Source organism: Stomoxys calcitrans, chromosome 4 (genome assembly GCF_963082655.1).
Source record: "Stomoxys calcitrans chromosome 4, idStoCalc2.1, whole genome shotgun sequence".
In the NCBI taxonomy this organism is placed as follows: Eukaryota; Metazoa; Arthropoda; class Insecta; order Diptera; family Muscidae; genus Stomoxys; species Stomoxys calcitrans.
In genome coordinates this window covers 125,459,758-125,487,282 of record NC_081555.1, presented here as the reverse complement: position 1 = coordinate 125,487,282, position 27,525 = coordinate 125,459,758, and the positions used below count along the sequence as shown (strand labels likewise).

At 39.9% G+C, this 27,525-nt stretch overlaps 2 protein-coding genes across 2 annotated transcripts in view; one reads left to right on the top strand and one right to left on the bottom strand.

The window, feature by feature from the left end:
• Positions 1-27,525, bottom strand: part of LOC106081994 (transcription factor Sp9) — a 208,268-nt gene that overhangs the window by 66,396 nt on the left and 114,347 nt on the right. The gene's annotated exons all lie outside the window — the stretch shown is intronic.
• LOC106081995 (cytochrome c oxidase subunit 5B, mitochondrial-like) lies at positions 1,630-2,412 on the top strand. Its single transcript, XM_013244288.2, has 3 exons — positions 1,630-1,797; positions 1,861-2,034; positions 2,100-2,412. Exons 1-3 carry the CDS (start codon positions 1,716-1,718, stop codon positions 2,204-2,206), a joined length of 363 nt encoding a protein of 120 aa, XP_013099742.2. The 5' UTR covers positions 1,630-1,715; the 3' UTR covers positions 2,207-2,412.

Sequence of the window (27,525 nt, the reverse complement as noted above, 5' to 3'; positions counted from 1 at the left end):
TACTTTTTGTCCTTCCAGTACGATTTTCCAAAATTATTTTTAACCTTATTTTTTGAGACACTCTTTTATTTGAGCCCAATAACATAATTCTAGCCTTTTCTGTTCGAGCTGGTCAAATATGTACCATTTCGTACGTTTTAGTACCTAATTGTACCAAAATGTAACAATTTTGAATAGATCATCTAGTCATCCTTCTCATATTTTCTAGTTGTACCTGCATGCGAAATTTCAGACCTCTAGCTCCATCTGTAAATAAAGTACCAAATGGTGCCAATTGCGGTACTAAACGTACTTTTTCTCCCGTTATTAGTAGTATTTTCCGTTTATTCTTTTCACCCTCATACGTTTGCACCAGATGTCTTTTAAGTCAAATTTCCAAATTCTACCTCTATCCATCCGCCCTACATAAAGTTCAACCATTTCATAACGTTTTGGTACTTTTTTTAATACCTAAATGTACAAATTTTCAATAACTCTAACAGTCACTCAATTAAGGTTGCCATACTGTACCTAAGTTCCAAAATTCGTAGCTTTAGATCAATTTTCAAAGAATGTTCCTTATAGTGTCAATTGCCGTACTAAATGTACAAATTTCCAAAAATCCCATTAAGGTTGCCATATTGTACCTTTGTTTCAAAATTCAGAGCTCCAGATAAAATTTCAAAGAAAGTTCCTTATAGTGTCAATTTGTCCCACTTCCGGCTCGATTTTCCAAAATTTTTTTACCAAACAATTTTTTTCGAGACGTTCTTTAATTTGAGCCCAAGAATACAATTCCAGTCCTTTCTGTTCGAGCTGGGCAAATTTGTACCATTTCGTACTTTATGGTACTTTTTACTACCTACACCCAGAGAAAAGTTGATACCAAACGTGCTCATTTCAGTACCATACGGCATTGATAGTAAAGCAATACCGTATGGTACAAAACAATAACGGATGGTATGGATGAAACACAAAATGATTAGTACTGTTCGGTACTAGCCTTATTACCGAACTGGTATTGGTTTTAGTATCAATCTGTTATTGGTTTTAGCACCAGGCCATTATTAGTTTTAGTACCAAACCGATATTGATATTATACCCCTAATGAACCAAAAAACAAAAAATTTTGAAAATAATTCTAATCCATTTTTTTTAATTAACCCGTGACCAACCCCATGTTCTAACTTCTCTCCAAAGCGATGTCGCACTGCATCACGTCATTCGGATTCGGCTATAAAAAGAAGGCATTATTGAGCTTGAACTTGAATCGTACAGCACTGATTGATATATGAGAAGTTTGTCCCTGTTCCTTAATATTGGGTTGCCCAAAAAGTAATTGCGGATTTTTCATATAGTCGGCGTTGACAATTTTTTTCACAGCTTGTGACTCTGTAATTGCATTCTTTCTTCTGTCAGTTATCAGCTGTTACTTTTAGCTTGCTTTAGAAAAAAAGTGTAAAAAAGTATATTTGATTAAAGTTCATTCTAAGTTTTATTAAAAATGCATTTACTTTCTTTTAAAAATCCGCAACTACTTTTTGGGCAACCCAATAGAATTTTCAGGGGCAAATATGCATTTACATTTGTTTGTGCTATCGTAATATTTCAATTGAGGTTCCAATAGATTTATGATTTTTTGTTGCTATTAGTAGACATATTTCGGTAAAGTTGTCTGTCAGAATTAATTTTCTTATCGACAATTGGAGTTTTAGTTGAAATATTTTCCTCATAAAATGGCTTTGTATTTTCGTAAGATTTTGCTTGAAATACCTGCGCTCAAAAGATGTATATCTGCAAGTCAAAAACTCTTTAAGAGTAAGTATATTAAGGCGTGCATACAAATTTCCAAAATTATACCATTTATGGTGTTGTTTCCAGAACTTCCAGATCCTCTTGAGCTCTGTACGGGACAACAAAAGAAGGAAATTTTAGCTTTTATGGAAGGAAATTGTGATCCTTATCACATGGCGGTTATAAAAAGGGGTAGTGGTACTAAGGATAATCCCACTTTAATTCCATCAGCATTCAATGGACGCATTGTTGGTTGTATTTGTAAGTCTTATTATTGGAAGTGAAGAGGGATTCAGTTACCGATACCAAAGTTTTTTAATTTCAAGGCAATGACAATCGTTTCGTCAATTACATGTGGCTGGAAAAAGATTGTCCCAAGCGCTGTGAATGTGGTCACTGGTTTAAACTAAAGGAAGTTAAAGCTTTTTCGTAAATGTGGCCAATAATTTGATGAAAGAATAATTGTTGAAGGAATTTCCTCAAATGTCCATGGTCACAAGTCAGCTGTAACATTATTGTCTAATTTACCTTTGTATGTGTAAATTTTTGATGAAATTTTCTATAAAATAAAATTTCGACTAAAATTTTTCTAAAATATAACAAATAAAAGTTCGACCGGGTCGAATCTTGGGAACCCCATACCGGATTCTGCTAAAATATGGGAGCTACATCTGGTTATAGACCTACTAGGTACAGTTGTTGGAAGTCATAGCATAACATATGTGCGAAATTTTAGCCTAATCGGAAAAAAATTGTGGCTCAACAAGTCAAAACGGGAGATCGGTTTATATGGGAGCTATATCAGGTTCTTGACCGAAGCGGTTAGCTTTATGCGTTCGACCGCTTTTGTGATTTCGACAGATGGACGGACGGCGTGGCTCGACTCAGGATGTCAAGACGACCAAGAATATATAGGTGTTACAAACGGAATGACTGGATTAGTTTACCCCCATCCTTTGGTTTGGGGTATAAAAATTAATTTATGTTTGTTTGTGTGTTCCTTATAGACTCCAATACTTCCGAACCGATTTTTTTGAAATTTTCACTGATGATTCATAATGATCCCGTGGTGAAAATAGTGTACTACATTTTTTGATATCTGAAGGGGGACGGATCCTCCCCCTTTCCCTAATTTCCAAAAACGCTAGATCTCGGGGATGGGTGGTGCGATTTAAGCGAAATTCTGTGTGATTTCTTATAGTAACCTAGAAACAAAAATTGGGTATCCAAATTTCGGATGGGATACCTAAGGGGGCTCCCCATCCCCAAAACCTACCAAACATATATATACCCCAATCACATCAATATGAGACTCAAATGAAAGATATTTAAGATTAGAAAACGTATCTGATATCCAATTGTCGGACCAAGTGTTAGGGGGACCACCCCAAGCCCCAAACGGACATATTTACCGACCTTGGTAATATGGGACTCAAATGAAAGGTATTTGCGAGTAGAATACGATTCTGATATTAAAATGTGCGACCAAATGTTGGGGCGCCGCCCTTCTCTAAAAACACCCCCAAACAGGACTTATTTACTGACCATGCCAATGTGGGGCTCAAATAAAAGGTATTGGGGAGTAGAGCAACAAACTGATAACCGCTTTCGGGACCAATTTTCTGGGGTCTACCCCAAAACACTCCAGAAACAGCAATTATTTGCGAACAAAAGCAATTATTTGGGAGTATAATACGAATCCGATATCCAAATGTGGTCCATGTATTTGGGGCACCGCCCCTTTCCCAAAACACCCCCGAAATAGTGCAAATTTACCGACTATGGCACTATGTGGGGCAAATGAATGGTATTTGATCGTAGAAAACGAATCTGATATCCAATTTTGAGGCTAAGTGTTTTGGGCTACGCCCTAAAGCACACCCTAAACGGAAATTCATTTCCATTTTTTTTTTAAGGTAAAGTGCCGGTGGCCGCCCCAGCATCAAAACACCCTCCAAAACAATTCATATTTACCGACCATGGCAATATGGGGCTCACATTAAACGGATTTGAGAGTGCAGCATGAATTTGATATCTATATTTGAGTCGAAATGTCTGAGGTGCCATCCATGCATGTCATGCTACTTCGTAAATCTCGCCTGCATGAAGAGGGGAAAACAACCGCTTTAATGTTCTTTCGATTTCTAGCCAAGATTCGAACACAGGCGTTCAGCGTTGTAGGCGGTCATAGGATACAGTGGCACAAATTCGATATCCACATTCAGAGCGAAGTGTCCCCACACAAAAGAGATATAAGAGATTTAAAGAAGATAGGTTATTAGGTTATGTAATAACTACGGTTGACGAATGACAACAAATTACCCCAAATCTTATGAACATATACATGGGAGCTATATCTTAATCTGAACCGATTCCGACCAAACTTTATGGATATTGTGGAAGTCGTCGAGTAAAGGGTTGTACAAAATTTTAGGAAGATTGGTCAATAAGTGCGCTTGCAATGGGTATGGGAGTGAAAATCGGGCGAACATATATATGGGAGCTATATCCAAATCTGAACTGATTTCTATGAAATTCACCAGTAACATCGAGAGTCATAAGAAAATCCTTCCTGCCGAAGTTGACCATTTTATTGCTGTATTTCTTCAAATCGGACGAACATATAGATGGAACCGATTTCTATGATATTCACCAATATTATTGAGAGTCACAGGGAAATCTTTCCTGCCACATTTCGAGAGAATCGGTTAACAAATTACCATTTTATTGCTGTATTAATGCAAATCGGGAGAACATATATATGTGAGCTATATCCAAATAGGAACGGATTTTTATGAAATTCACAAATATTATTGAGAGTCACAAGGAAATCTTTCCTGCTAAATTTCAAGAAAATCGGTGAACAAATTACTATTACTGCAAATCGGACGAACATATATATGGGAGCTAATTACCCAGTAATGTCGAGATTCATGAAAAACCCCTTCTTGCCAAATTCGGAGAGAATCGGTTAACAAATGACCATTTTATTGCTGCTGTATTACTGCAAATCGGACGAACATATATTGGGTTGCCCAAAAAGTAATTGCGGATTTTTCATATAGTCGGCGTTGACAAATTTTTTCACAGCTTGTGACTATAATTGCATTCTTTCTTCTGTCAGTTATCAGCTGTTACTTTTATCTTGCTTCAGAAAAAAAGTGTAAAAAAAAGTATATTTGATTAAAGTTCATTCTAAGTCTTGTTAAAAATGCATTTACTTTCTTTTAAAAAATCCGCAATTACTTTTTGGGCAACCCAATATATGGCAGCTATATCCAAATCTGAACAGATATTTTTCAATTTCAATAGACTTCGTCGCTAGGCCGAAAAAATGCCCATACCAAATTTGAAGACTATCGGATGAAAATTGTGGCCTATAGTTTGTACACAAATTAACATGGACAGACGGACAGACAGACGGACAGACAGACGGACAGACAGACAGACCGACAGACAGACAGACGGACAGACAGACAGATGGACAGACAGACAGCCAGACGGACAGACATAGGTAAATCGAATCAGAAAGTTATTCTGAGTCGATCGGTATACTTATCAATGGGTAATAATACCCTGTACTACGATAGTGGTGTAGTGTATAACAAAATATCGACGAAATTTTATATAAAAATAAAACATCGACGAAATTTTCTTCGCAAATAAAAACTTGGAAAAGATTTGGTCTAATATTAAAAAATCTATGAAATTTTCTATAAAAATCATATTTATTTAATATCTTTTATTTTGTGAGCTACAAAAAATTAACTATGCCGTGAAACTATTTCGTGAGAAACTGCTATTAAATCACAAAAAATTTTCTGAATGTTAAATGCAACAAATCCACCACACGCCAAATTAAGAATCTACATAAAAAAAGTGAGTGCATTAAATGCACCTTACAAACCTAAAACAGACAATAAACGCATTTAACTTTTCACCAAACACAATAATAGCAACTAAACAATTAAAATGCCTAATTGCACTCAACACACACACACACAAAACAAGAGTCGACCGACTAAGCTGATAGTCAGTCTGTAGGTCGGTTGTTTTCCCCCATAGACTCAGCTGCCCAGCAGAAGTCATGAATGCATTTAATAAACAATTATTCATGGTGTACTTAAGGCTCCAACACACCAAAGGGACGAACCCCTAGGCTGTGTAACACCATGACATACACAAAGATATGAGCCATGGTGGCCACCATTGCCAGCTATTGTGTGGCCACATTGGTGATAGGTTCATGTTGTGTTATTGTGGTGTTATTCTAATGTAAGCCATCAGTTTCAATTAATGTCGAAAGCGGAAAATGGGAAAAGCCACAACCTATTTGGGTCTCCACTACAAATAGAAGATAGCGCACCATAAGCTTCGGTTTGCTTTAACGACCACCATTGCGGTAGTTGGTGCTAGTGGGGTTAGCGTCTATGCGTGTCAAAAAACATCCTTTGTAGGTTTTTCGCCCACTCTGCTAGCTGGTGGATTCAACCAGCCTTGCCGGTATTTAAGCACTGCAAGTTGAATAATCGCTAAAATTACTTTTGCACTGTCGGTTGGTTGGTTTGCATTCTATGGCCCTTTAGCCCAATGCAGTGGAAGTTGGAAAAAGTTGTTTTTTTTTTTTCTTTGAACCAAACGTTTTACTTACTGCACCAAATAGAAGTGTTGATATCTATGAATTGTTAAGTGCTTGTCTAGTAACTTGCTCACACATTGTCTCTATGGCACATATGTTGGGGGGTTTTAAGTGCATTTTGCCAAGGTGTCTTGTTAAAGTACCTTACCCTTGGCAAAAGTTGGCTTAATTGGTTTTACTATCGACCACTTTTGTTTATTCTAATAAAGTTCTTAAAACTACAACGAAGACTGTGTTGTGAAAAAAACAAAACAAACAATGAAACTTTTCCTACAAAATTAAAAACACAAACTTTTGTTTTAGCAACTTACCACCAGTTTTCCATTAAATATTAAAAAGCGGCAACTTACCTGAAAATAAGAAAAACAAAAAGAAAAACATAATTAAAATTAAAAAAAAATATATATATTTGATAGAGCAATTAATTTAGAAGGCGAAATCTATAGATCTGATATCATTTGCTATTTTTCCTTTTGATACCCTACACCATTACATGTACATGTATAACTTAGTGCATTTGCTTGTAACACCCAGAAGGAAGAGTGCTTGACCCATTGATAAGTATATCGATAGACCCAGAGGAACTTTCTGCCTCGATTCCGTCTGTCTGTCCATGTTAATTTGTGTACAAAGTACAGTTCGCAGTTTTCCTCCGATCCTTCCTTCCTTCAAATTTGACACAGTCATCTTCGGTCTAGAGAAAGAGCCAATAAAAATTGGAAGAAATCAGTTCAGATTTGAATATAGCTGCCATATACATTTTAGATGTTTTCTTAACTGATTTGCTCAAAATTTGACAAGAAGTAAACTCTGCTGACTGCGGAGGATATAGACATAATGACCAAGCGGAAGGCCCTGAATAACTTGCTTGTGTCAGCATGTCCCAGTGCAAAGGCAAATAGCAACCGCCATGGTGCGCCCTAGAACTGCTTGGTCTAAGGAAGGACTGCAGAAAACTTTTCAACAGAGCGAAAGCCACAAGGGCACCACAAGAGTGGAACGTCTATAAGGCTGAGTTAAGAAAATAGAAGGGCGAGCTGAGAGAGGCTCAGAAGAAATCCTGGGTTTAAATCTGCAGCTCCGTGAAGGATCAATCTGAGGCCCTTAGGCTATGGAAGATCCCATCCTCGAGACTTATTGTGGTATATTCAGAAGTCAGAGAATGCATGGACAATGTCTAATAAGGAACAACTCGTTGACACACAATTCCTGGGAAACTCTCCAACGAATAACGTTGTCACAGGTATGCATTCGTCGGACGCAAATTGCAAATTTTGCCCATGAACATTCCACTAAGGAACAGGGGCAAGCTTCTCACATATCAATGAGTGCAGTCCGATTCTGAAGGTTTGAGCTCAATCTCAATCATCTTCTGCAAATGCAAATTTTGCCCATGAACATTCCACTAAGGAACAGGGGCAAGCTTCTCACATATCAATGAGTGCAGTCCGATTCTGAAGTTTTGAGCTCAATGATAAGGGGCCTCCTTTTTATAGCCGAGTCCGAACGGCGTGCCGCAGTGCGACACCTCTTTGGAGAGAAGTTTTACATGGCATAGTACCTAACAAATGTTGCCAACATTAGGAGGGGAAAACCCCCGCTAAAAATTTTTTCTGATGGTCTCGCCAGGATTCGAACCCAGGCGTTCAGCGTCATAGGTGGACATGCTAACCTCTGTGCTACGGTGGCTTCCGCATTCGTTGGAGGTTATTAGAGAAATTGTGTCGGAGCCGAAAATCCTTTGGGCGATAAAAAGTTTCGACTCCTTTATGTCGCTAGGCCCTGATGATGTATCACCGGTTGAATTACAGGCTGTGTCTGATAGACTGGTTCCCTAGCTAAGGGAGATATACTCTGCTTGTATCAGCATGTCATATATACCTGTGGGATGCAGGGACACGAAGGTCATTTTCATTCCAAAAGCAGGAAAACCATGACATACGAAAGCGAAAGATTGAAAGATTTTCGCCCTATTTGTTTGATATCCTTCATGCTGAAGACTCATCAGATAGAAACATATCTTAGGGCAAAGATCCCTGGAGATCGCTGTCGTGGCAGCAGCATGCACATAGTAAGGGCAAGTCCACAGAAACGGCCCTACACGACCTAGTCGGCTACATGGAGGGTTCTCTCGCTGTCAAGGAATATATAATGGTAGCATTTCTTGGCATTGAAGATGATTTCAATACTGTACAACAGATATCAATCATGCAGGAGTTGTAATTTCTAGGCATCAACCTACCTCGAGCGCAAAAAATGCATTACGACAGGCTAGGGATCTCTGGATCTAAAAATATGGCTCAGCAGAGGAACTCCTCAAGGAGGTGTACTGTCTCCTCTATTTTGAAATATAGCAATTAACAAAATATTATTGTCTCTGGAAGAAGAAGGTGTAAGAGTTGTCGGGTATGCTGATGACGTGGAAATTGCGGTTAGGGGAAAGTTTCTACGTGCCACAGCAAAGTGTCTACCGAAAGTGGTCTAGGCGTAAATCCGTGCAAGACAGAAGTAGTTATTTTCAGCAGGAGATACAAGTTACCTACAATAGCACCAGTCTCCTTAGGAGAAGAGAATATTCCATTTACTGAAAGCTTAAAATATCTGGCAAAAGATGGGGGTTTAAACCGCGTGTCATATTCTGGACATATACTGCAGTTGGCAGACCTATAATGCTATATGGTATTGTGGTCTGGTGGACGGCGCTTCAAATGTCCTCCTACTGTTCAATACTTAACCGCATCCACAGGATGGCTTTTTTGTGTATGACAGCCGCACTGACTACGACACCAACTTCTGCACTGAATATCATGCTACAGCTAATGCCTCTGGATATTGTGGCAAGACAAATTTCTGCGAGCACTGTTGTGAGGGTAAGGTAGCATTCTCTTGTGTGTTAATCTTGATACAATGTCCGATATTCTAGGTAATGTGGCTGATACCTTCCTGAGCCGCTTCTTAATAAAAAGTACTGTATCACTATTCCTGATAAAACCGATTGGAACTATGATAGAAGTTACAAAGTCTTCTATACGGATGGTTCCACACAAGACGACCAGGTGGGCTTTGGAAGAAACTAGAACTGATCATATCGAGGAGGAAATTAAACCTGACCACAGCGGTGTATATCAAGTGGAGATCTTTGCATTTAAAGAAGTGGTTGTGAACACCTGTTCAGGGTACGGGGCCACAGACATTTCCCAGGCAATTGCAAAGCAGACGAGCGCCAGTCTAGGAACTACCTTTCCCATTCCAAGGGATATGCCTCTAGCGACATATAAGCTAATTCTTCATTATCAGTTCCGGAGGCAACGAATGACAGATGAAGTGCGGGGTGTGAACGCTCCAATATTGTGTGGCAAAATCTATTCTCGAAGAGGTCTACCGCTTTACGGTCGTTAGAACAGAACAGAAGTCTCTGTCATTATGTCCGTTATGACAGGTTATTGTCTGATCGGAAGACGTGATGACAGACTGAACGTTGCAAGTAACGACTTCTGTTGCAGCTGTGAGGACGACGAGGAAGAGAAGACTGTAGAAGATCTGCTATGAATGTGTCGCAAACATAAGGAGTTTAACCTAAGGTTCTCGTTTTGTGAGGACTTTGCAAAATAAGTGGATGCGAACATTTGCAAGTTATTGGGATTTTAAAAGCATTTTGGATGATTCAATTATGGGAAGTATAAAGGATCCTCCTTCTCCTGTTCTATGAAATTTTCTCTAAAGACAAAGTTTCTATGAAATTTTCTATAAAGACGAAATTTGTAGAAAGTTTTCTCTAAAGACAAAATTTTTATATAACTTTCTATAAGGATAGAATTTCCATGAAATTTTCTCTAATGACAAAATTTCTATGAAATTTTGTCTAAAAACAAAATTTCTATAAAATTTTTTTAAAGACAAAATTTCTATCAAATTTTCTCTAAAGACAAAATTTTTATTAAATTTTCTCTAAGACTTTGAAATTCTTTGAAATTTTCTCAAATTATTCCAATGAAATTTTCTAAATATAAAGAAAAAATTTCTATGAAATTTTCTATAAAGAAAAAATTTCTATGAAATTTCCTCTAAACCACTATCAAAGGTTAGCTCACTCGGATGCCAGTCTGGCGCATTGTGGTACTCAGAAAGAACGGGAAGAAACAGAAAAGGAGTAGACATTATACACCTTTAAAAAAAAAAGGAGGAATGGGGAACCCGAGCGGAGGATGAAGAAACGCAAATCCCCACACAAGCACGGATGTACCTGTGTCGGAGCTTATGGCGTCCCCCGTCGGAACCATCCTGTACCTTCTATAAATCTCAGGCGATCTACCTGATGTATGCTCCCAAGTTCACCCAGATCACAGAAGACACGGCTCCCCTGAAAGGAGAGCCTACGTCCCTGCAGACTCGGACATGAACACAGTAAGTGCTCAATAGTCTCCTCTTCATCCTCATCGAGGCAACTGCTGCAGAACTCATTGTGCAATATTCCCATGCGCGCCGCCATGTGGCCTATGGCACAGTGCCCGGTTATGACCTCTGTTAAGGTACTCATCGACCTCTTACCGAATGCCAGCAACTCCCTCGTCCTCCTCTGGTTGATGACTGTCCATTGCGCCTTTGCAATAGAGTCCCATCTCGCCACCGACGCCGCCTGGGCATCCTCTCTACTGTGCACGGCGCAGACGAACCTTTTCTGGCGCATTCGTTCAACCCCTCATTTCCTGCAATCCTGTCATGTCCGAGAATCCATATCAGCATCACATCGTGGACTCCAAACAATCCTCCAAGCACCTAAATCCCTTATCAGAATTGCTTTTGTGCCTACTGGATTGGCATAGACCGCTGTCTGAAAGATCGTATACCGATATTGAGTGAGTCGGAGTAGAACCCCAACTCAGTCTCTGACTTCATTTTGTAGTCGTGAAGATCAAGGTCTCATCCTCCATAAACACAGCATTCGCTCTTCGTTCATCGCTCCTTTATCCTAGTCGATACCGGTGCCAGGTAGTCGGAGATCCTTATAAGTGTACCCTCCGCATCCATAGCATCCAGAATTGAACAGTGGCCACAAATGTCCTCCTTTGGATGTCGAGCTTGTTCAGCCTTAGCGCGACCTTGGCTGGATATTCAGACACAATGGGTTGCATATCCAGCATTGCCTCCAGGCCTGCCTGCGGTCCACAACCTGATATAGCTGCCATATAAACCGATATGGGATCTTGTTTTTTTTACATTTTATTTCACAAAAAAAATGTTTTCTTCACCCCTTCTGGAGCATTTAATTAAAAAATATCAAGTAAAAAGGCATTAAGTTCGACCGGGCCGAACCTTGGATACCCACCACCTCGGATAGTCTTTATGGCAGATATATCCAATTATAAACCGATCTGAACCATATTAAGATCGGATATCGTGAGGCTCAGAAATACTCACTGTTTCAAATTTCAGCGAAATCGGGTAATAAATAAAGCTTTCATGGGCTTCAGTCACCTTATCGGCATATCGGTCGATATGGCAGCTATGTCTAAATATAGTCCGATCAGAACCATATTTAGGTCGAATGTTGGGAGGCCTAAAATAACCCACTGTTTTAAATTTCAGCGAAATCGGGTAATAAACAAAGCTTTTATGGCCTTCAGACCCTTTATCTGGAGATCGGTCTATATGAGAGCTATATCTAACTATAGTCCGATCTGAACCATATTTACATCAGATGTCGGGATGCTTAAAACAACCCACTGTTTTAAATTTCACCGAAATCGGGTAATAAACAAAGCTTTTATGGCCTTCAGATCCTTTATCTGGACATCGGTCTATATGACAGCTATATCTAAATATGGGCCGATCTAATCCATATTTAGGAGAGATGTCGGGAGGCTTAAAATAACCCACTGTTCCAAATTCCAGCTAAATCGAGTAATAAATAAAGTTTTTATTGTCTTCAGACTCCTTATCAGCAGATCGGTCTATATGGCAGCTATATCTAAATATAGTCCGATCTGAACCATATTTAGATCGGGTATCAGGTGGCTAAAAATAAGTCACTGTTTCAAATTTTAGCGAAATCGGATAAAAATTAAAGCTTTTTTTGGCCTTCAGACCCTTTATCTCGAGATCGGTCTATGTGGCAGCTGTATCTAAGTATGAGCATCTAATCCACATTTAGGTGAGATGTCCGGAGGCTTAAAATAACCCAAATTCCAGCGAAATCGTGTAATAAATAAAGCCTTTATGACCCTCAGACTCTTTATCAGGAGATCAGTCTATATGGCAGCTATATCTTAATATAGTCCGATCTGAACCATATTTAGATCCGATGTCGGGATGCTTTAAATTCCAGCGAAATCGGGTAATTAACAAAGCTTTAATGGTCTTCAGACCCTTTATCGGGAGATTGGTCTATATTGTAGCTATATCTAAATATGTGCCGATCTAATCCATATTTAGGTGAGATGTCCGGCTTAAGGCTTAAAATAACCCACTGTTGCAAATTCCAGCGAAATTGGGTAATAAATAAAGCTTTTATGGTCTTCAGGCCCTTTATCGGGAGATTGGTCTATATGGTAGTTATATCTACAATAAATATAGTCCGATCTGAACCATATTTGGGTCAGTTGTCGGAAAGCCTTATACTACTCACTGTTTCAAATTTCAGCGAAATCGGCTTAAAAATAAAGGGCATGGGCATTAGACCCTTTATCGGGAGATCGGTCTATATAGCAGCTATATCCAAATATGGTCCGATTTGGCCCGTTCAAGAACTTAACCAGCGAGCATTAAAAAGACGTATCTGTGCCAAATTTCAGCTCAATATCTCAATTTTTGAAGGCTCTAGAGTGATAACAACAGACGGACGGACAGACGGATAGACGGACAGGCAGACAGACATCGTTAAATCGTCTTAGAATTGAAGGCTCTAGAGTGATTACAACAGACGGACGGACAGATGGACAGACACACGGACATCGTAAAATCGTCTTAGAATTTTACGACGATCCGAAATATGTACACTTGTAGGTTCGGAAATTGATATTTCGATTTGTTGCAAACGGGATGACTAAATGAATATACCCCCTATCCTACGGTGGTGGGCATAAAAATTGTAACATTAGCACAAATGTCATTAAACAAATGTATTTTCATGTAAAAACACCATGTTATCGTGCAAAATGGCTTAGCGTTTTTTTGATAGCCATTGCTTTGCTTGCCTGCTCATTGATTCAAATATGCCATGTGTTCAGAGCGCTTTGCTAGACACAATTAAACAAAAAAAAAAAACAAACATGCAAGAAAAATTTATAATAATTATGGCAAAACTCAAATCTGTTTACAGCTCTGATGAATTGTCAGAGATTAATAACGGCCAAATTGACTGCGGCTAAATTATAAAAAAAAAATAATAAAAACCAAAACAATAAAAAACATTTAAAGGCTACAAGGGAATAAGCCACCAAACACACAACAATAATGATAATGATAGGGAAATAAATAAAAACGATTAGTAAATTTAATTCGAAACACACAAAAAAAACACCCAACCCAACATATCACAAATTGAGCCAGCCAGCCTTCAACCGGTGTTGATTCTAGCCCATCTCTTTACAGCCACAATTAAATTAGCCGAGACGTTAACCATTTAAATCAATCCATGGCAGAGGCGGCATCAGATACCAACTACCAGCCTAGAGTTAAAAACGCCCCATATTCTCTGCCATGCCATAATCAAATGTTGGGAAAAAGTGGGTTTAAGCTCTGACACCATCGGCCTATTGATAAATTTACCACAACAAACCATCAGACAGAAAGGATAGAGACAGACATGCCACTCATAGACTGACTGCCAGACACAGTCGGGCATTTAAACAATTCCAACTATTCATTAATCTTAACCACATTAGAATCATCATCACCATCATCAACGTCATAGGCAATTTCCACTCATCATCGTCGCCGTTGTCAGCAATACCACCAAGCACTATCTCACTATCATCGTAATCAACATCCCCACCGCCATCATCATCGACATCGTCAATGACTGCAGATAGTGCACTAGTCTGGTATCACCTATCCCTACTTCTGCTACTCGACAAGTTTTATGGGCAATTTGTAGTCTGCTCAAGATCTGTCTATCTCTCTCTCCCTCTGTAGGCGCCCATTTTCCCAAATATTGCGGCTAACCGCACAATTTTCATATTTATACGTTTCTTGGCATTCCATCAACGTTTCCCTGCATAGTTGTCCCCAGTGACGAGGATGGGGGGTCAATCATATCGTCATCATTATCATTGAATGATGTAAAGATGATTTTATTATCATTATGATCCGAGTTGTTGCTTCTTTTTTTTTCTTTATATATGAAATTATTGTAGTTGTTGTTGGTTGGTTTAATGCCATCACTTAAATCAACGTCTCTTCAGTTGTCAGCAGAGATGTAAAGGATGAGGAGAATCTCCAATTGCTTTACTGGCAATGAGGCATATATAAGCCGCCATATAAATGCATTTTTTTCTCGGTCTCATCTCTTACATCAGAATTGATTGATACTTGCTCATCGTGATTTACACTCTGTGGTGGGGAAATCGTGGCACGTCTTAGTTAAGCAAATCGCCGAGAAAACTGAATTATTAACACGTAACAATTAAAAGGGTGCTAAGTTCTGGCCGGGGCCAACTTTGGATACCCATCACATCGGATATATATATTTGCCAGCTTTACTCATAATTCGGTGAAAAATGCATCATTTATGGACCCATAGCAGCTATACTTACATAAAAACCGATCTCCAGCATATTCAGCGAAGTCGAGAAATAAACATGCTTTTATTGTTCCAAGAACTTAAATTGGGAGACCGGTATCTACGGCAGATATATATATCGATCCTGACCATACTCGATACGAAGGGCCTAAAATAACCCATTGTACTAAATTTTAGCGAAATCGGCTGATAATTTCACCTTTTATGGGCTTAAAACCTTAAATCGGGAAATCGGTATATATGGCAGCTATATCCAAATCTGGACCCATTCGGGCCTTCTTGAACGGGGATGTTGAAGGGCCTAATACAACTAACTGTCTTAAGTTTTAGCGAAATCGGACAATAGGTGCACCTTTTACGGACACAAGACCTTAAATCGGGCGATCGGTTTATATGACAGTTATACCTAAACCGATCTGGTCCAAATTCAACTATGATGTCGAGTGACTCAATACAACTAACTGTCTCAAATTTCAGCCAAATCGGACAATAGGTGAGCCTTATATGGACCCATAACCTAAAATCGAGAGATCGGTCCATCTGGCAGCTATATCTTAATCTGAGCCGACCTACGTCAAGTTAAACATGGTTGTCAGCAAATTAGACAATAAATGCGACTTTTATGGGCCTAAGACCTTGAAAGGAGAGATCGGTCTATATATCAACTGTATCAAAATCTAGACCGATCTGCGCCAAATTAAACAGGGATGTCGAAAGGTCTAACATAACTCACTGTCCCAAAATTCATCGAAATCGAACAATAAATGCGCCTTTTATAGCCCTCAAACCTTAATTCGAGAGATCGGTTTATATGGCAGCTATATCCAAATCTAGACCTATCTGGGCCAAATCAAAAAAAGGGTATCAAGGGGCCGATTTCTCTATTAAGAGTCTAATAGAGAAATCGATCTATATAACAGCTATATCTAAATTTGGTCTGACCTACAAACATGGATGTCGAAAGGCCTAACATAAAAATTTCAGCGAATTTGAACAATAAATTCGACTAAATCTTTAAATCGAGAGATCGGTCTATATGTCACCTATATCCAAATCTAGACCGATCTGGGCCTAATTAATCAAGGATGTCGAGGACCCAATACTTTAAATCGGGATATCAGTATATATGGCAGCTATATCCACATCTAAATCGATCTAGGTCAAACTAGACAATTAATGCGCCTTTTATATGTCAGCCATATCTAAATCTTGAGCGATCTAGGCCGTATTGAAAAAGGATGTCGAGAAGCCTAAAGCAATAGACGGTTCCAATTTTCAGCGAAATCGGAAGATTAATGTGGCTTTAATGGGCCTTAGACCTTATATCGGCAGATAGGTCTATATGAAGATATAGTCCAATATAGCCCATCTTCGAACTTAACCTACCTATGAGAAAAAAATATCACTGCAAAGCTTCAGCTCAATATCTCTATTTTTAAAGACTGTAGCGTGATCTCAACACATAGAGGGACGGACCAACGGACAGTTGTCAGTTCCAATACTGAACATACCAGCGGGCCTAGTAAACCTCACTGTATTGTTCTAGAAACCATCCATGGTACTAGGAACCATCCATCCATGGTTCTGGAAACCATCCATGGTTCTGGGAACCATCCATGGTTCTAGGAACCATACATGGTTCTGGGAACCATCCATGGTTCTAGGAACCATCCATGGTTCTAGGAACCATCCATGGTTCTAGGAACCATCCATCGTTCTAGGAACCATCCATGGTTCTAGGAACCATCCATGGTTCTAGGAACCATCCATGGTTCTAGGAACCATCCATGGTTCTAGGAACCATCCATGGTTCTAGGAACCATCCATGGTTCTAGGAACCATCCATGGTTCTAGGAACCATCCATGGTTCTAGGAACCATCCATAGTTCTAGGAACCATCCATGGTTCTAGGAACCATCCATGGTTCTAGGAACCATCCATGGTTCTAGCAACCATCCATGGTTCTAGGAACCATCCATGGTTCTAGGAACCATCCATGGTTCTAGGAACCATCCATGGTTCTAGGAACCATCCATGGTTCTAGGAACCATCCATGGTTCTAGGAACCATCCATGGTTCTAGTTACCATCCATGGTTCTGGGAACCATCCATGGTTCTGGGAACCATCCATGGTTCTTGGAAACATCCATTGTTTTGGGAACCATCCATGGTTCTAGGAACCATCCATTGTTCTAGGAACCATCCATTGTTCTAGGAACCATCCATGGTTCTAGGAACCATCCATGGTTCTAGGAACCATCCATGGTTCTAGGAACCATCCATGGTTCTAGGAACCATCCATGGTTCTAGGAACCATCCATGGTTCTAGGAACCATCCATGGTTCTAGGAACCATCCATGGTTCTAGGAACCATCCATGGTTCTAGGAACCATCCATGGTTCTAGGAACCATCCATGGTTCTAGGAACCATCCATGGTTCTAGGAACCATCCATGGTTCTAGGAACCATCCATGGTTCTAGGAACCATCCATGGTTCTAGGAACCATCCATGGTTCTAGGAACCATCCATGGTTCTAGGAACCATCCATGGTTCTAGGAACCATCCATGGTTCTAGGAACCATCCATGGTTCTAGGAACCATCCATGGTTCTAGGAACCATCCATGGTTCTAGGAACCATCCATGGTTCTAGGAACCATCCATGGTTCTAGGAACCATCCATGGTTCTAGGAACCATCCATGGTTCTAGGAACCATCCATGGTTCTAGGAACCATCCATGGTTCTAGGAACCATCCATGGTTCTAGGAACCATCCATGGTTCTAGGAACCATCCATGGTTCTAGGAACCATCCATGGTTCTAGGAACCATCCATGGTTCTAGGAACCATCCATGGTTCTATGAACCATCCATGGTTCTAGGAACCATCCATGGTTCTAGGAACCATCCATGGTTCTAGGAACCATCCATGGTTCTAGGAACCATCCATGGTTCTAGGAACCATCCATGGTTCTAGGAACCATCCATGGTTCTAGGAACCATCCATGGTTCTAGGAACCATCCATGGTTCTAGGAACCATCCATGGTTCTAGGAACCATCCATGGTTCTAGGAACCATCCATGGTTCTAGGAACCATCCATGGTTCTAGGAACCATCCATGGTTCTAGGAACCATCCATGGTTCTAGGAACCATCCATGGTTCTAGGAACCATCCATGGTTCTAGGAACCATCCATGGTTCTAGGAACCATCCATGGTTCTAGGAACCATCCATGGTTCTAGGAACCATCCATGGTTCTAGGAACCATCCATGGTTCTAGGAACCATCCATGGTTCTAGGAACCATCCATGGTTCTAGGAACCATCCATGGTTCTAGGAACCATCCATGGTTCTAGGAACCATCCATGGTTCTAGGATGGTTCTGGGAACCATGTATGATGGTTCTGGGAATCATGTATGATGGTTCTGGGAACCATGTAGGATTGTTCTGGGAACCATATATGATGGTTCTGGGAACCATGTATGATTCTTGGAACCGTATATGTTTTATGGTTCAAGGATGGTTCCAGCATCTCTAGTTCCAGGATTCAATTATGATTCTTGGAACCAACTATAGTTTAAGGAATCTATGGTACAAGCAACTACTTATGAATCAATTAATGGTTCTCAGAACTATATTCGATTCTCGGAACCATATATGGTTCCCAGAACCATTATGGTTCTCGAAACCATTCGTGGTATTAGGAACCATCTATAGGTTTTGTAGCCTTCTATGTGTCTAGAAATCTTCTATAGGTTTAGGAACATTCTATGGTTCTAGGAACCATATATGGCTCTTGATACCATGCATGGTGTTAGGAGCCAATCATAGTTCTAGGAACCATGCATTGTTCAAAGACCAGTTATGTTTCTGGGTTCCACGTAAGTGATTCTAGGAATCCTTTCTCTACATGGTTCCAGAAACTATCTTTGGTTCTTAAATCCATTTATGGTTCTAGACACTGTCAATAGTTTTAGGAACCATATTTGGTTCTAGACAGCATCTGTCAATGCCACTAATGTAGGATCCATCCTTGGTCCAATTTGGACATACCCGGCACGGAAGTGTGCAATACATTTAGCCAATGTACCAATTTTCACCGTGATCGGATTACAAATGCCCCTATTATTGGCTTTTGGCCTTAAATCTTTAAATCGGTCTACATCAAAATACACTCCAATACAGCCCATATTTGCCAGTGGTTAAAAAAATTCTCCGTGCAAATTTTCTTCAGAAAAATGTCCATCGCTGGTTATCCCCTTACTAATGCTGGCTACATTTGTGAGGTATCCCACCGCGATAGAACTTCTCTACAAAGTGATGGCGCTATACTGATAGAAAAATGACGATATTTTGCCAATACCGCCTGGTATTATTTTGATTGCCAAAGATATTTAATACCATTTGGTATCAATTCAATACCAGACAAATGAGGCTATTAAGAATTGACGGCGTCATATTTATATTCTTATCCTCGCCAGAAGCGTTGTTGATCTTTGTACTTAAAATATTGTCGTCATTATAAATTGTTGGTTAAAGAAATAAATAGAGTGCGTAAAAACCTGTTCAAATACTCGAAAGTGGTGAAAATCGAAATTGTATAATTCTAAGGACATTCTACATTCAAAACATGATAGTCCATTGTGTGCAAAACGATGATGTGGTGTATTCCTATGAAAACCACTTGTGGGGATCGATGAAGAATAGAGGTTTGCCACAGTGTAAGATTGCTTTTTGTAAATATTAACGTAAATAATCGAAATGAAATTGGATTAAAATTATTTTCTATGTTTTTTTTTTGGTTCATTAGGGGGCGGAATAATCAATAACGGTTTGGTACTAAAACCAATAACGGTCTGGTGCTAAAACCAATAACAGATTGGTATTAAAACCAATACCTGTTCTGTAATAAGGCTAGTATCAAACGATACTAATCATTTTGTGTTTCATCCATACCATCCGGTATTGTTTTTGTACCATACGGTGATGCTTTACTATCAATACCGTATGGTACCGAAATGATCACATTTGGCTCAACTTTTCTCTGGGTGTATGCGACACGCCGTTCGGTCTCGGCATCACTGAGCTTAAAATCTAATCGGACTGCACTCATTGATATGAGAGAAGTATCCCTTGTTGCCTAATGAAATGTTTATGGGATAGTTAGTACTAGTTGTAGCATGCTTTGTACAGTGAGACGCACGGTCATGGCTAGATCAGCTTATAAATTTAGAACTATCGAGAGGATATTTACTTTTTATTTGTCTTTTTTGGCCCCATACGTTTTAAAAAATGAATTCAAGCTAATATAGCACACCTCCGTATGACCCAGCCACCCAACTATACCTGCTTGAGCTTACATTGGATTACATCAGGAGGAATCTATTTAGAAACCAAAGGTGATCACTTAAATCTTCCAACACGTTTTGTTTATCATCATTATTGTCGTGTTGTTACATTGTGGTTACCGTTGTTGTTGTTGTTGCTATTGCAGCTAAAACCTCAAGCGAGATTTATCTTCCAGCCATTTCATTCATTTTACTCCTAAGGTTATTATAGTTGCTGTTAATGTCAGATACTTTATTAGCTGGCAATACCTCAATATAAAGGGATTCCTCAAACCGATCATCACCATGGCCCAAGACTGCGATGAAGGAACCCCGTTTAACGATGATGCTGTGCTATTGATTGCAATCGCTCACATTTAGGCAGAGACTTCAACTCGTCATTATATAAATTCCCACATTCGTCACGAAAACGTATTTTTTTGTTTTCTTGTGGTTTGTCTCTTGACTCAACGCCAACCATGGGCAACCTTGTCGTTAGTTTGAATTGTCAGTGTGCGAGCAGTCGCTGGAAATTGGCCCAAAGCTACAGTGATAGATTATAGAAATGTTATTTTCATAAAGTACCCTAAACTCTTGCCAGTTTGCTGAAATGTAGCCAAAAGAGATGAGGGAAATAAAATCAATATTTTTTTTTTTTTGAAGGCGACTTACGGTGGTATTGAAGTGAAGACATTGGATTAAAGAGTTTGAAATTGGATTACATAGTTTGTTGATAAGGAGGAGACCCTACTGAAGCAGATATTAGCATGTCGGTTTATGATGCAAAACGATAAAGGTGCCGGTCTGCGGCACTGCCCGACTTGGGTATAAATACCATCCAAGCCCAGCAAGGAAAAGTAAAAATATGTCATAACTAGAGATGGGTTTCTACCGGGTAAATACCCAAAGCTTGGGTATTTATTGGGTAAATAGCCAATAAATACCTTCTTTGGGTATTTATAAATGTGCAGATATCTTGGGTATAAAAACATTTTGCAAAACATTTTTGATGATTTAAAATTCTTTATCTATAAACCTGATCTTCTGATCTCATAAAATCGGATTTTAGTTATATATAGCCACTATAGAGACCAATCTCCAGACTTAAAGTCTTGAGGCATTAAATTGGTAATTTTTCATCCGATGTCGATGAAATTTGGCACAATGAGTTTTGGTAGACCTCCACCCATTTCTGTTAAGTGTGGATAAGATCGGACTATATTTGGATATAGCTGTCCAATAGATCGACCGCTCTACAAAAGCGTGATTGAATCGATACTTACTTACGCCTCAGTAGTTTGGTGGACTGTAATGAAGAAAAAGTGCAGCGTAAGGACAATACAAAAGTTTCAAAGGACATGTTGACTTGGCACAGGATGAACGATGGAGACCACGCCCACTGGGGCACTGGAGACTATTCTAGATATCCGACTCTTAGACATACAGATAAAAAGCGAGGCATCCACTGCGGCTATGAGACTGAAGGCGATGGGAGAATGTATAGAGGATAGGAGCAGGTCATATCATCGCGTTGTACTCGAGTGCTAGGCACTGCTGCCATCGGCACAGTCTTGGATTGACGGAACCCTAGTACTGCCATCTGGAAGATTATGTTACGCGGATGGATCAAACCTAGAGGACAGAGTGTGCCTGGGGGTTTACATTGAGAACCCAGTGACTCTGAGAATGGGAAAATCCGCATCGTTTGAGTGCCGGCCATAACGGAGTAAGGAGAAATGAAAGGGCAGACGATTTGGCGGTGAAGGCCAGAAGACAGCCAACTTGGTTAACCCGAAGCCTTTCGTGTCGACGCAGTCCGAGTTAAGGGAGCGGGCGACGAATGCGCATGCAACATTGTGGAACAGCGAAACGGTCGGTAGGAAGGCGAAAATCCTATGGGGGGATCCAGATTGTGACAAGACGAGGCTATTACTGAAAGAAAGCAAGAAGGAGGTCAGTATAGCTATTGGTATCATAACGGGATACATAGGACTACGAGCTCACATATGTAAAATCGGTGCAGCAAGTGATAGCATGTGTAGGGCATGCAAGGAAGATGATGAGACGTTGGGGTATTTCCCATGTCATTGTCCGGCTTAAGCTTCCAACAGATACCCGTACTTAGGTGGAGACACAATACCAGACTTGAAGCAACTTGGGGAAGTGATATTGAAAAGAAGTAAGGAGTTTGTAAGTAGCACCGAATTTTCTTTTTAGAGGTTACTTTATAGTTTTTAGTGCGCACAACACGCCAATTACTGGCTTAGGTGTATGTCCATTGTGGCATGGGGCGGATTAATATCTGCCCCCTCTTTTCAATGTAACCTAAGCTAACCTATCACTACAGATTTGGATATAGCCCTATATGACAGAAGAAAGAATGCAATTACAGAGTCACAAGCCGTTGAAAAAATTTGTCAACGCCGACTATATGAAAAATCCGCAATTACTTTTTGGGCAACCCAATAGCTTGCTTTAGAAAAAAAGTGTAAAAAAAGTATATTTGATTAAAGTTCATTCTAAGTTTCATTAAAAATGCATTTACTTTCTTTTAAAAAATCCGCAATTACTTTTTGGGCAACCCAATATATTCTTGATCGTCATGACATTTTAAGTTTATCTGTCATGTCCGTCTGTCTGTCCGTCCGTCCATCTTTCTGTCGAAAGCACGCTAACTTTCGAAGAAGTGAAGCCAGTCCCTTGAAACTTTGCACAAATACTTTTTTTAATGTAGGTCGGTTGGGAGTGTAAATGGGCCATATTGGTCCATGTTTTCATATAGCTTCCATATAAACCGATCTTGGGTCTTGACTTCTTGAGACTCTAGAGGGCGCAATTCTCGTCCGATTTGACTGAAATTTTGCACGTGGTGGTTTTGCTATCACTTCCTATAACTGTAGTATATATGGTTTAAATCGGTTCATAACCTGATATAGCTGCCAAAGAAACCGATCTTGAGTCTTGACTTCTTGAGCCTCTAGAAGGCGCAATTCTTATCCGATTTGGCTGAAATTTTTCATGAGGCGTTTCGTTTCGTCCAACAACTGTGCCAAGTACGGTGTAAATCGGTTCATAACCTGATGTAGCTGCCATATAAACCGGAAATCTTGGATCTTGACTTCTTGAACCTCTAGATGGCGCAATTCCTATCCGATTTGGCTGAAATTTTGCGTGAGGAGTTCTGTTATCACTTCCAACAACTGTGCCAAATATGGTTCAAGTCGGTTCATAACCTGATATAACTGCCATATAAACCGATCTGCGATCTTGACTTCTTGAGCCTCAAGAGGGCGTAATTATTATCCGATTTGGCTGAACAACGGCTTCTCCCATGACCTTTAATATCCGTGTCAAATATGGTCTGAATCGGTCTGCAGCCTGATACAGCTCCCCTATAAACCGATCTCCCTATTTTACTTTTTGAGCCCCTAAAAGCCCAATTCTTATTCGATTTCGTTGAAATTTTACATATAGACTTCTACTATGGTCTTCAATACTCAATTCAACTAGCATAGCAATTCTATTCTTTTTTCCTTAGTTTGCCTTAGTTACCGCGCAAAGAACTCGCCAAATGCGATCCATGGTAGAGGATATGTAAGATTCTGCCCGGCCGAACTTAGCACGGTTTTACCTGTTTTTTTTTAAATGTTTGTTATAAGAAAATTTGTTTTAACCACAGTACCAACGATATCAAACAAAAAGGTCGTTTGGCTTCAACTACGTGAAGTACTTAAAGTGTTTGCCCTAAACCATTGGCGTGGAGTTTCGATAGAGGTGGCAGCGCATTTTGAGGGTGAAAAAAAACTCAATATTTTTAACCTGTAGTGTTAACCTACTCATGGATATGTTTTTTCTGGCTAACCACTATTGTTTCCTATTCCTTAGTTTAGATGGTTGCCTTGGCTAAAGTCAAGCTTTCTGTATTAGGATATGATAGTACTATAATTTTCTCCTTTGCGCCTTGTTGTAAACCTTACGTGTGATGTGGAAGGCTTTACCACATGAGATGAAATACCTCAAGACAGTGGTCTCATATTGTTTACATGATCATGGAGATATGAGTTTTGGTGTTTTTTGAGCAAACGTTTTTTTGGGCCTAGGTTTTTTTTTGTGATTGCTGCTGCTGCTGCTCATTAAAGCTAGGAAGAAATCCAAAGTCTAGTGAAGGTTTATCGCAAAGTCCAATAGTTTTCCACGTATGTTTATGTTGTTATATTGATAGCCAAAGTTGTGCTTAACACTTGGCTTTTTGTGTCGTGTTTGGTTTTTGTTCTTTTATCTGTGTGGTGTGTGTGTTTTTTTGGTATTTTAGCCAATGACTGACATGCTGTTTGATGACCGACTGACGACTGACTGTTTAAGCTGGCTAGCAGCTAGCTTCCAGCATGGATGAGTGATTAGCTAGCTAGCTGGCTAGCCATGCTAGTTGGTCTTAACATAGGAGTTGGCTAATCATGACGGAACTTGTTAAATGATCATAAATTGTTTTAAATTAAATATTTCTATTATTAGCTGTGTTGGTATTTTCTTACTTCAATGCTGAAAAGTCCCGCTCTAGTGTTTCGGAGCCGTTGGCTTGCGTTTCATTATGAAATATTTTCGTTGATAGCGTTCAGAGAGTTTTTTTCTTGTCAGATATTAATAAGAGAAACAATCACGATTTTGAAATTATAATTATTATTGCGATTCGTCTTTTACATTTTACTTAATGGTGATCTTTAACATTTGCCATTTTTAATTTCATAAATCTGAAGGCCCAGCAAATAAGAACATTAAAGAGGGGAAGAATTTTTAGAAACATTTTTTGATGAAATTAAAATTACGACTTGTTTTTAAAGAAACTAACAAACGGTGATTGTTATTCTAATAAACGATATATGAAAACTTCCTAACCAAAATTCCTGAATGGGGTCCCATAATAAGGGATATTTCTTGATTCGTAGCTGTTATGACAGAGATATATAGGGGTATGAAGGCACTGTAAGCCTTTTAATCATGCAGTAGAAAATTCGATAGTCTGTGGATAGTAAGCCCGATTATGTGTGCTGTAGATTCGCAGAAGGTCCACCCAATCTGCCTTCTTCTGATTGATGAACGCCCGGCGCTCAGAGGTCATGAAGTCGGATGGTCGGAGGTGGTCTGATCCCAAAATATGACGGCTTGGCAGAACACCTCTTTCAGGAGATGCTGCTGCACCTTCTCGTAATCCTAGTGGGGGCACCTTCTCGTAATCCTAGTGGGGCAAAACGGGGAGATGCTCTTTCAGGAGATGCTGCTGCACCTTCTCGTAATCCTAGTGGGGGCACCTTCTCGTAATCCTAGTGGGGCAAAACGGGGAGCGTTCAATCTGCTTTGCCAAAGCTATGCTCCGCTGCTCCTTACCTAGAGAGAATGCCATGAAACGTGATGCTCATTTAAGTCTCCTAGAAGCAGACGATTATGGCCAGACAGTAGCCCACTGATGTTGGGCTTTTAAGTTTCGCCATTATCTGGGTCACAACTACCAAACGCAGGTATGTACACGTTGTATAGCTCCATCTCGGCAGTACCGGCGAGATGGGTCTATACTGCAGGGAATGGTGTATCACGAAGCCTAATTTCCCACGTCTATTCCTTAATCGATCCTTATGTAGCACATTGTATCCGTGATAACTGTGCAGGCTACAGGTGTAGGTCAGATTTTTTTCTCCTGGATCGCTACAACCATTATGTTCTTCCGACTTATAAAATTCACTCTCTCGTCGATCATGCCCCGCTTACCATTACAATTTAATTGCACAAAGGTACACTTTCCGGCACTGGCCGGCAATATTAGAGTTGAGGTGTTACTGACGCATAAATTGCCAGTCACATAGTTGGACGACGTGGACGTAGAAGGCGACGACGAAGACGACGCTTGTGACCCACTGCTGTCTATGTTTGCACAGCACCTTGCAACATATTCAGTGTGACCATACTTCCGTAGTGACGTAAGGCCAGAGCAAGATGGCAAAGTACCCACTCCATGCACCAGTTACACCTCACCGGTTTTGGCAAACCAACCAGAATGAGGGTCGTACACTTAGGCGGCAGCCCAGCCAATGAGGACTCCATGGGGTCAATCCGCTGCGCACAATCGGCTGCCATGGGATGGCATATATACAGTATATGTGATGATGGATTGTTTTCCTTTGTTTGATGCAAAGCACTATATGATGGCAAATCGCTAACCCCTTTTAGTTGTCAATGCTTTCCTCAGTGTTAGGTACGAATTTCGGTTGAGTCCAAATTGCAATATAAGAGCAATAGTTTCTCGTTTGTAAACGCTGATGAAGCAATTATGGTCGGTGTCCTCTTAGCAATTCTTCTGAGGCGTTTGAGTGATGCAGAAGGGAACGGTAATTTTCATTAATTTCATTTGGAAGTTTATAAGGCAACATTTAAAGGTTTGGCAGACCTATAAATGTTTCGAAAGGTCGAGGCGACCAACTTAAAAAGCCTACCAAGAGTCCGCGGACTAGAGCCGTAGAGCCGTGAATTCACAATTCTTATCAGATTTGGCTGAAATTTTGTACTGTGGCGTTTTCTATGACATTTAACAGGTGCGTCAAGTATAGTGCGAAACGTTCTAAAACCTGATATAGCTCCCATTTAAACCGATCTCCCGATTTGACTTCTTGGACCTCTAGAGGGCGCAATTCTCATCCGAACTGGCTGAAATTTTGCACAATGACTTGTTCTATGACTTCTAACCAAATATGGTCTGAATCGGTTCATCGCCTGATATAGCTCCCATATAAACCAATCTCCGGATTTTACTTCTTCAGCCTCTAGAGGGCATAACTTTAATCCGATTTTTCTGAAATTTTGCACAGTGACTGTATCTATGACCTTTAACATATGTGTCAAAATTGGTCTGAATCGGTCCATAACCTAATATAGCTTCTATATAATCCTATCTACCGATTTTACTTTTTCAACCTCTAGAGAGAGCGTATGTGTTATTCTATTTTTCTGGTACAGTTACTGTATCTATGTCTTCTAACATACGATCCGAATATAGACTG

What these genes read in the sequence shown, in the direction of transcription:
- LOC106081995 (XM_013244288.2), top strand. Translation starts at nt 1,716, where the DNA reads ATGGCTTTGTATTTTCGTAAGATTTTGCTTGAAATACCTGCGCTCAAA. An exon ending in AAGTCAAAAACTCTTTAAGA is followed by an intron (nt 1,798 to 1,860) that starts GTAAGTATATTA and finishes TGTTGTTTCCAG; the next exon opens with AACTTCCAGATCCTCTTGAG. An exon ending in ACGCATTGTTGGTTGTATTT is followed by an intron (nt 2,035 to 2,099) that starts GTAAGTCTTATT and finishes TTTAATTTCAAG; the next exon opens with GCAATGACAATCGTTTCGTC.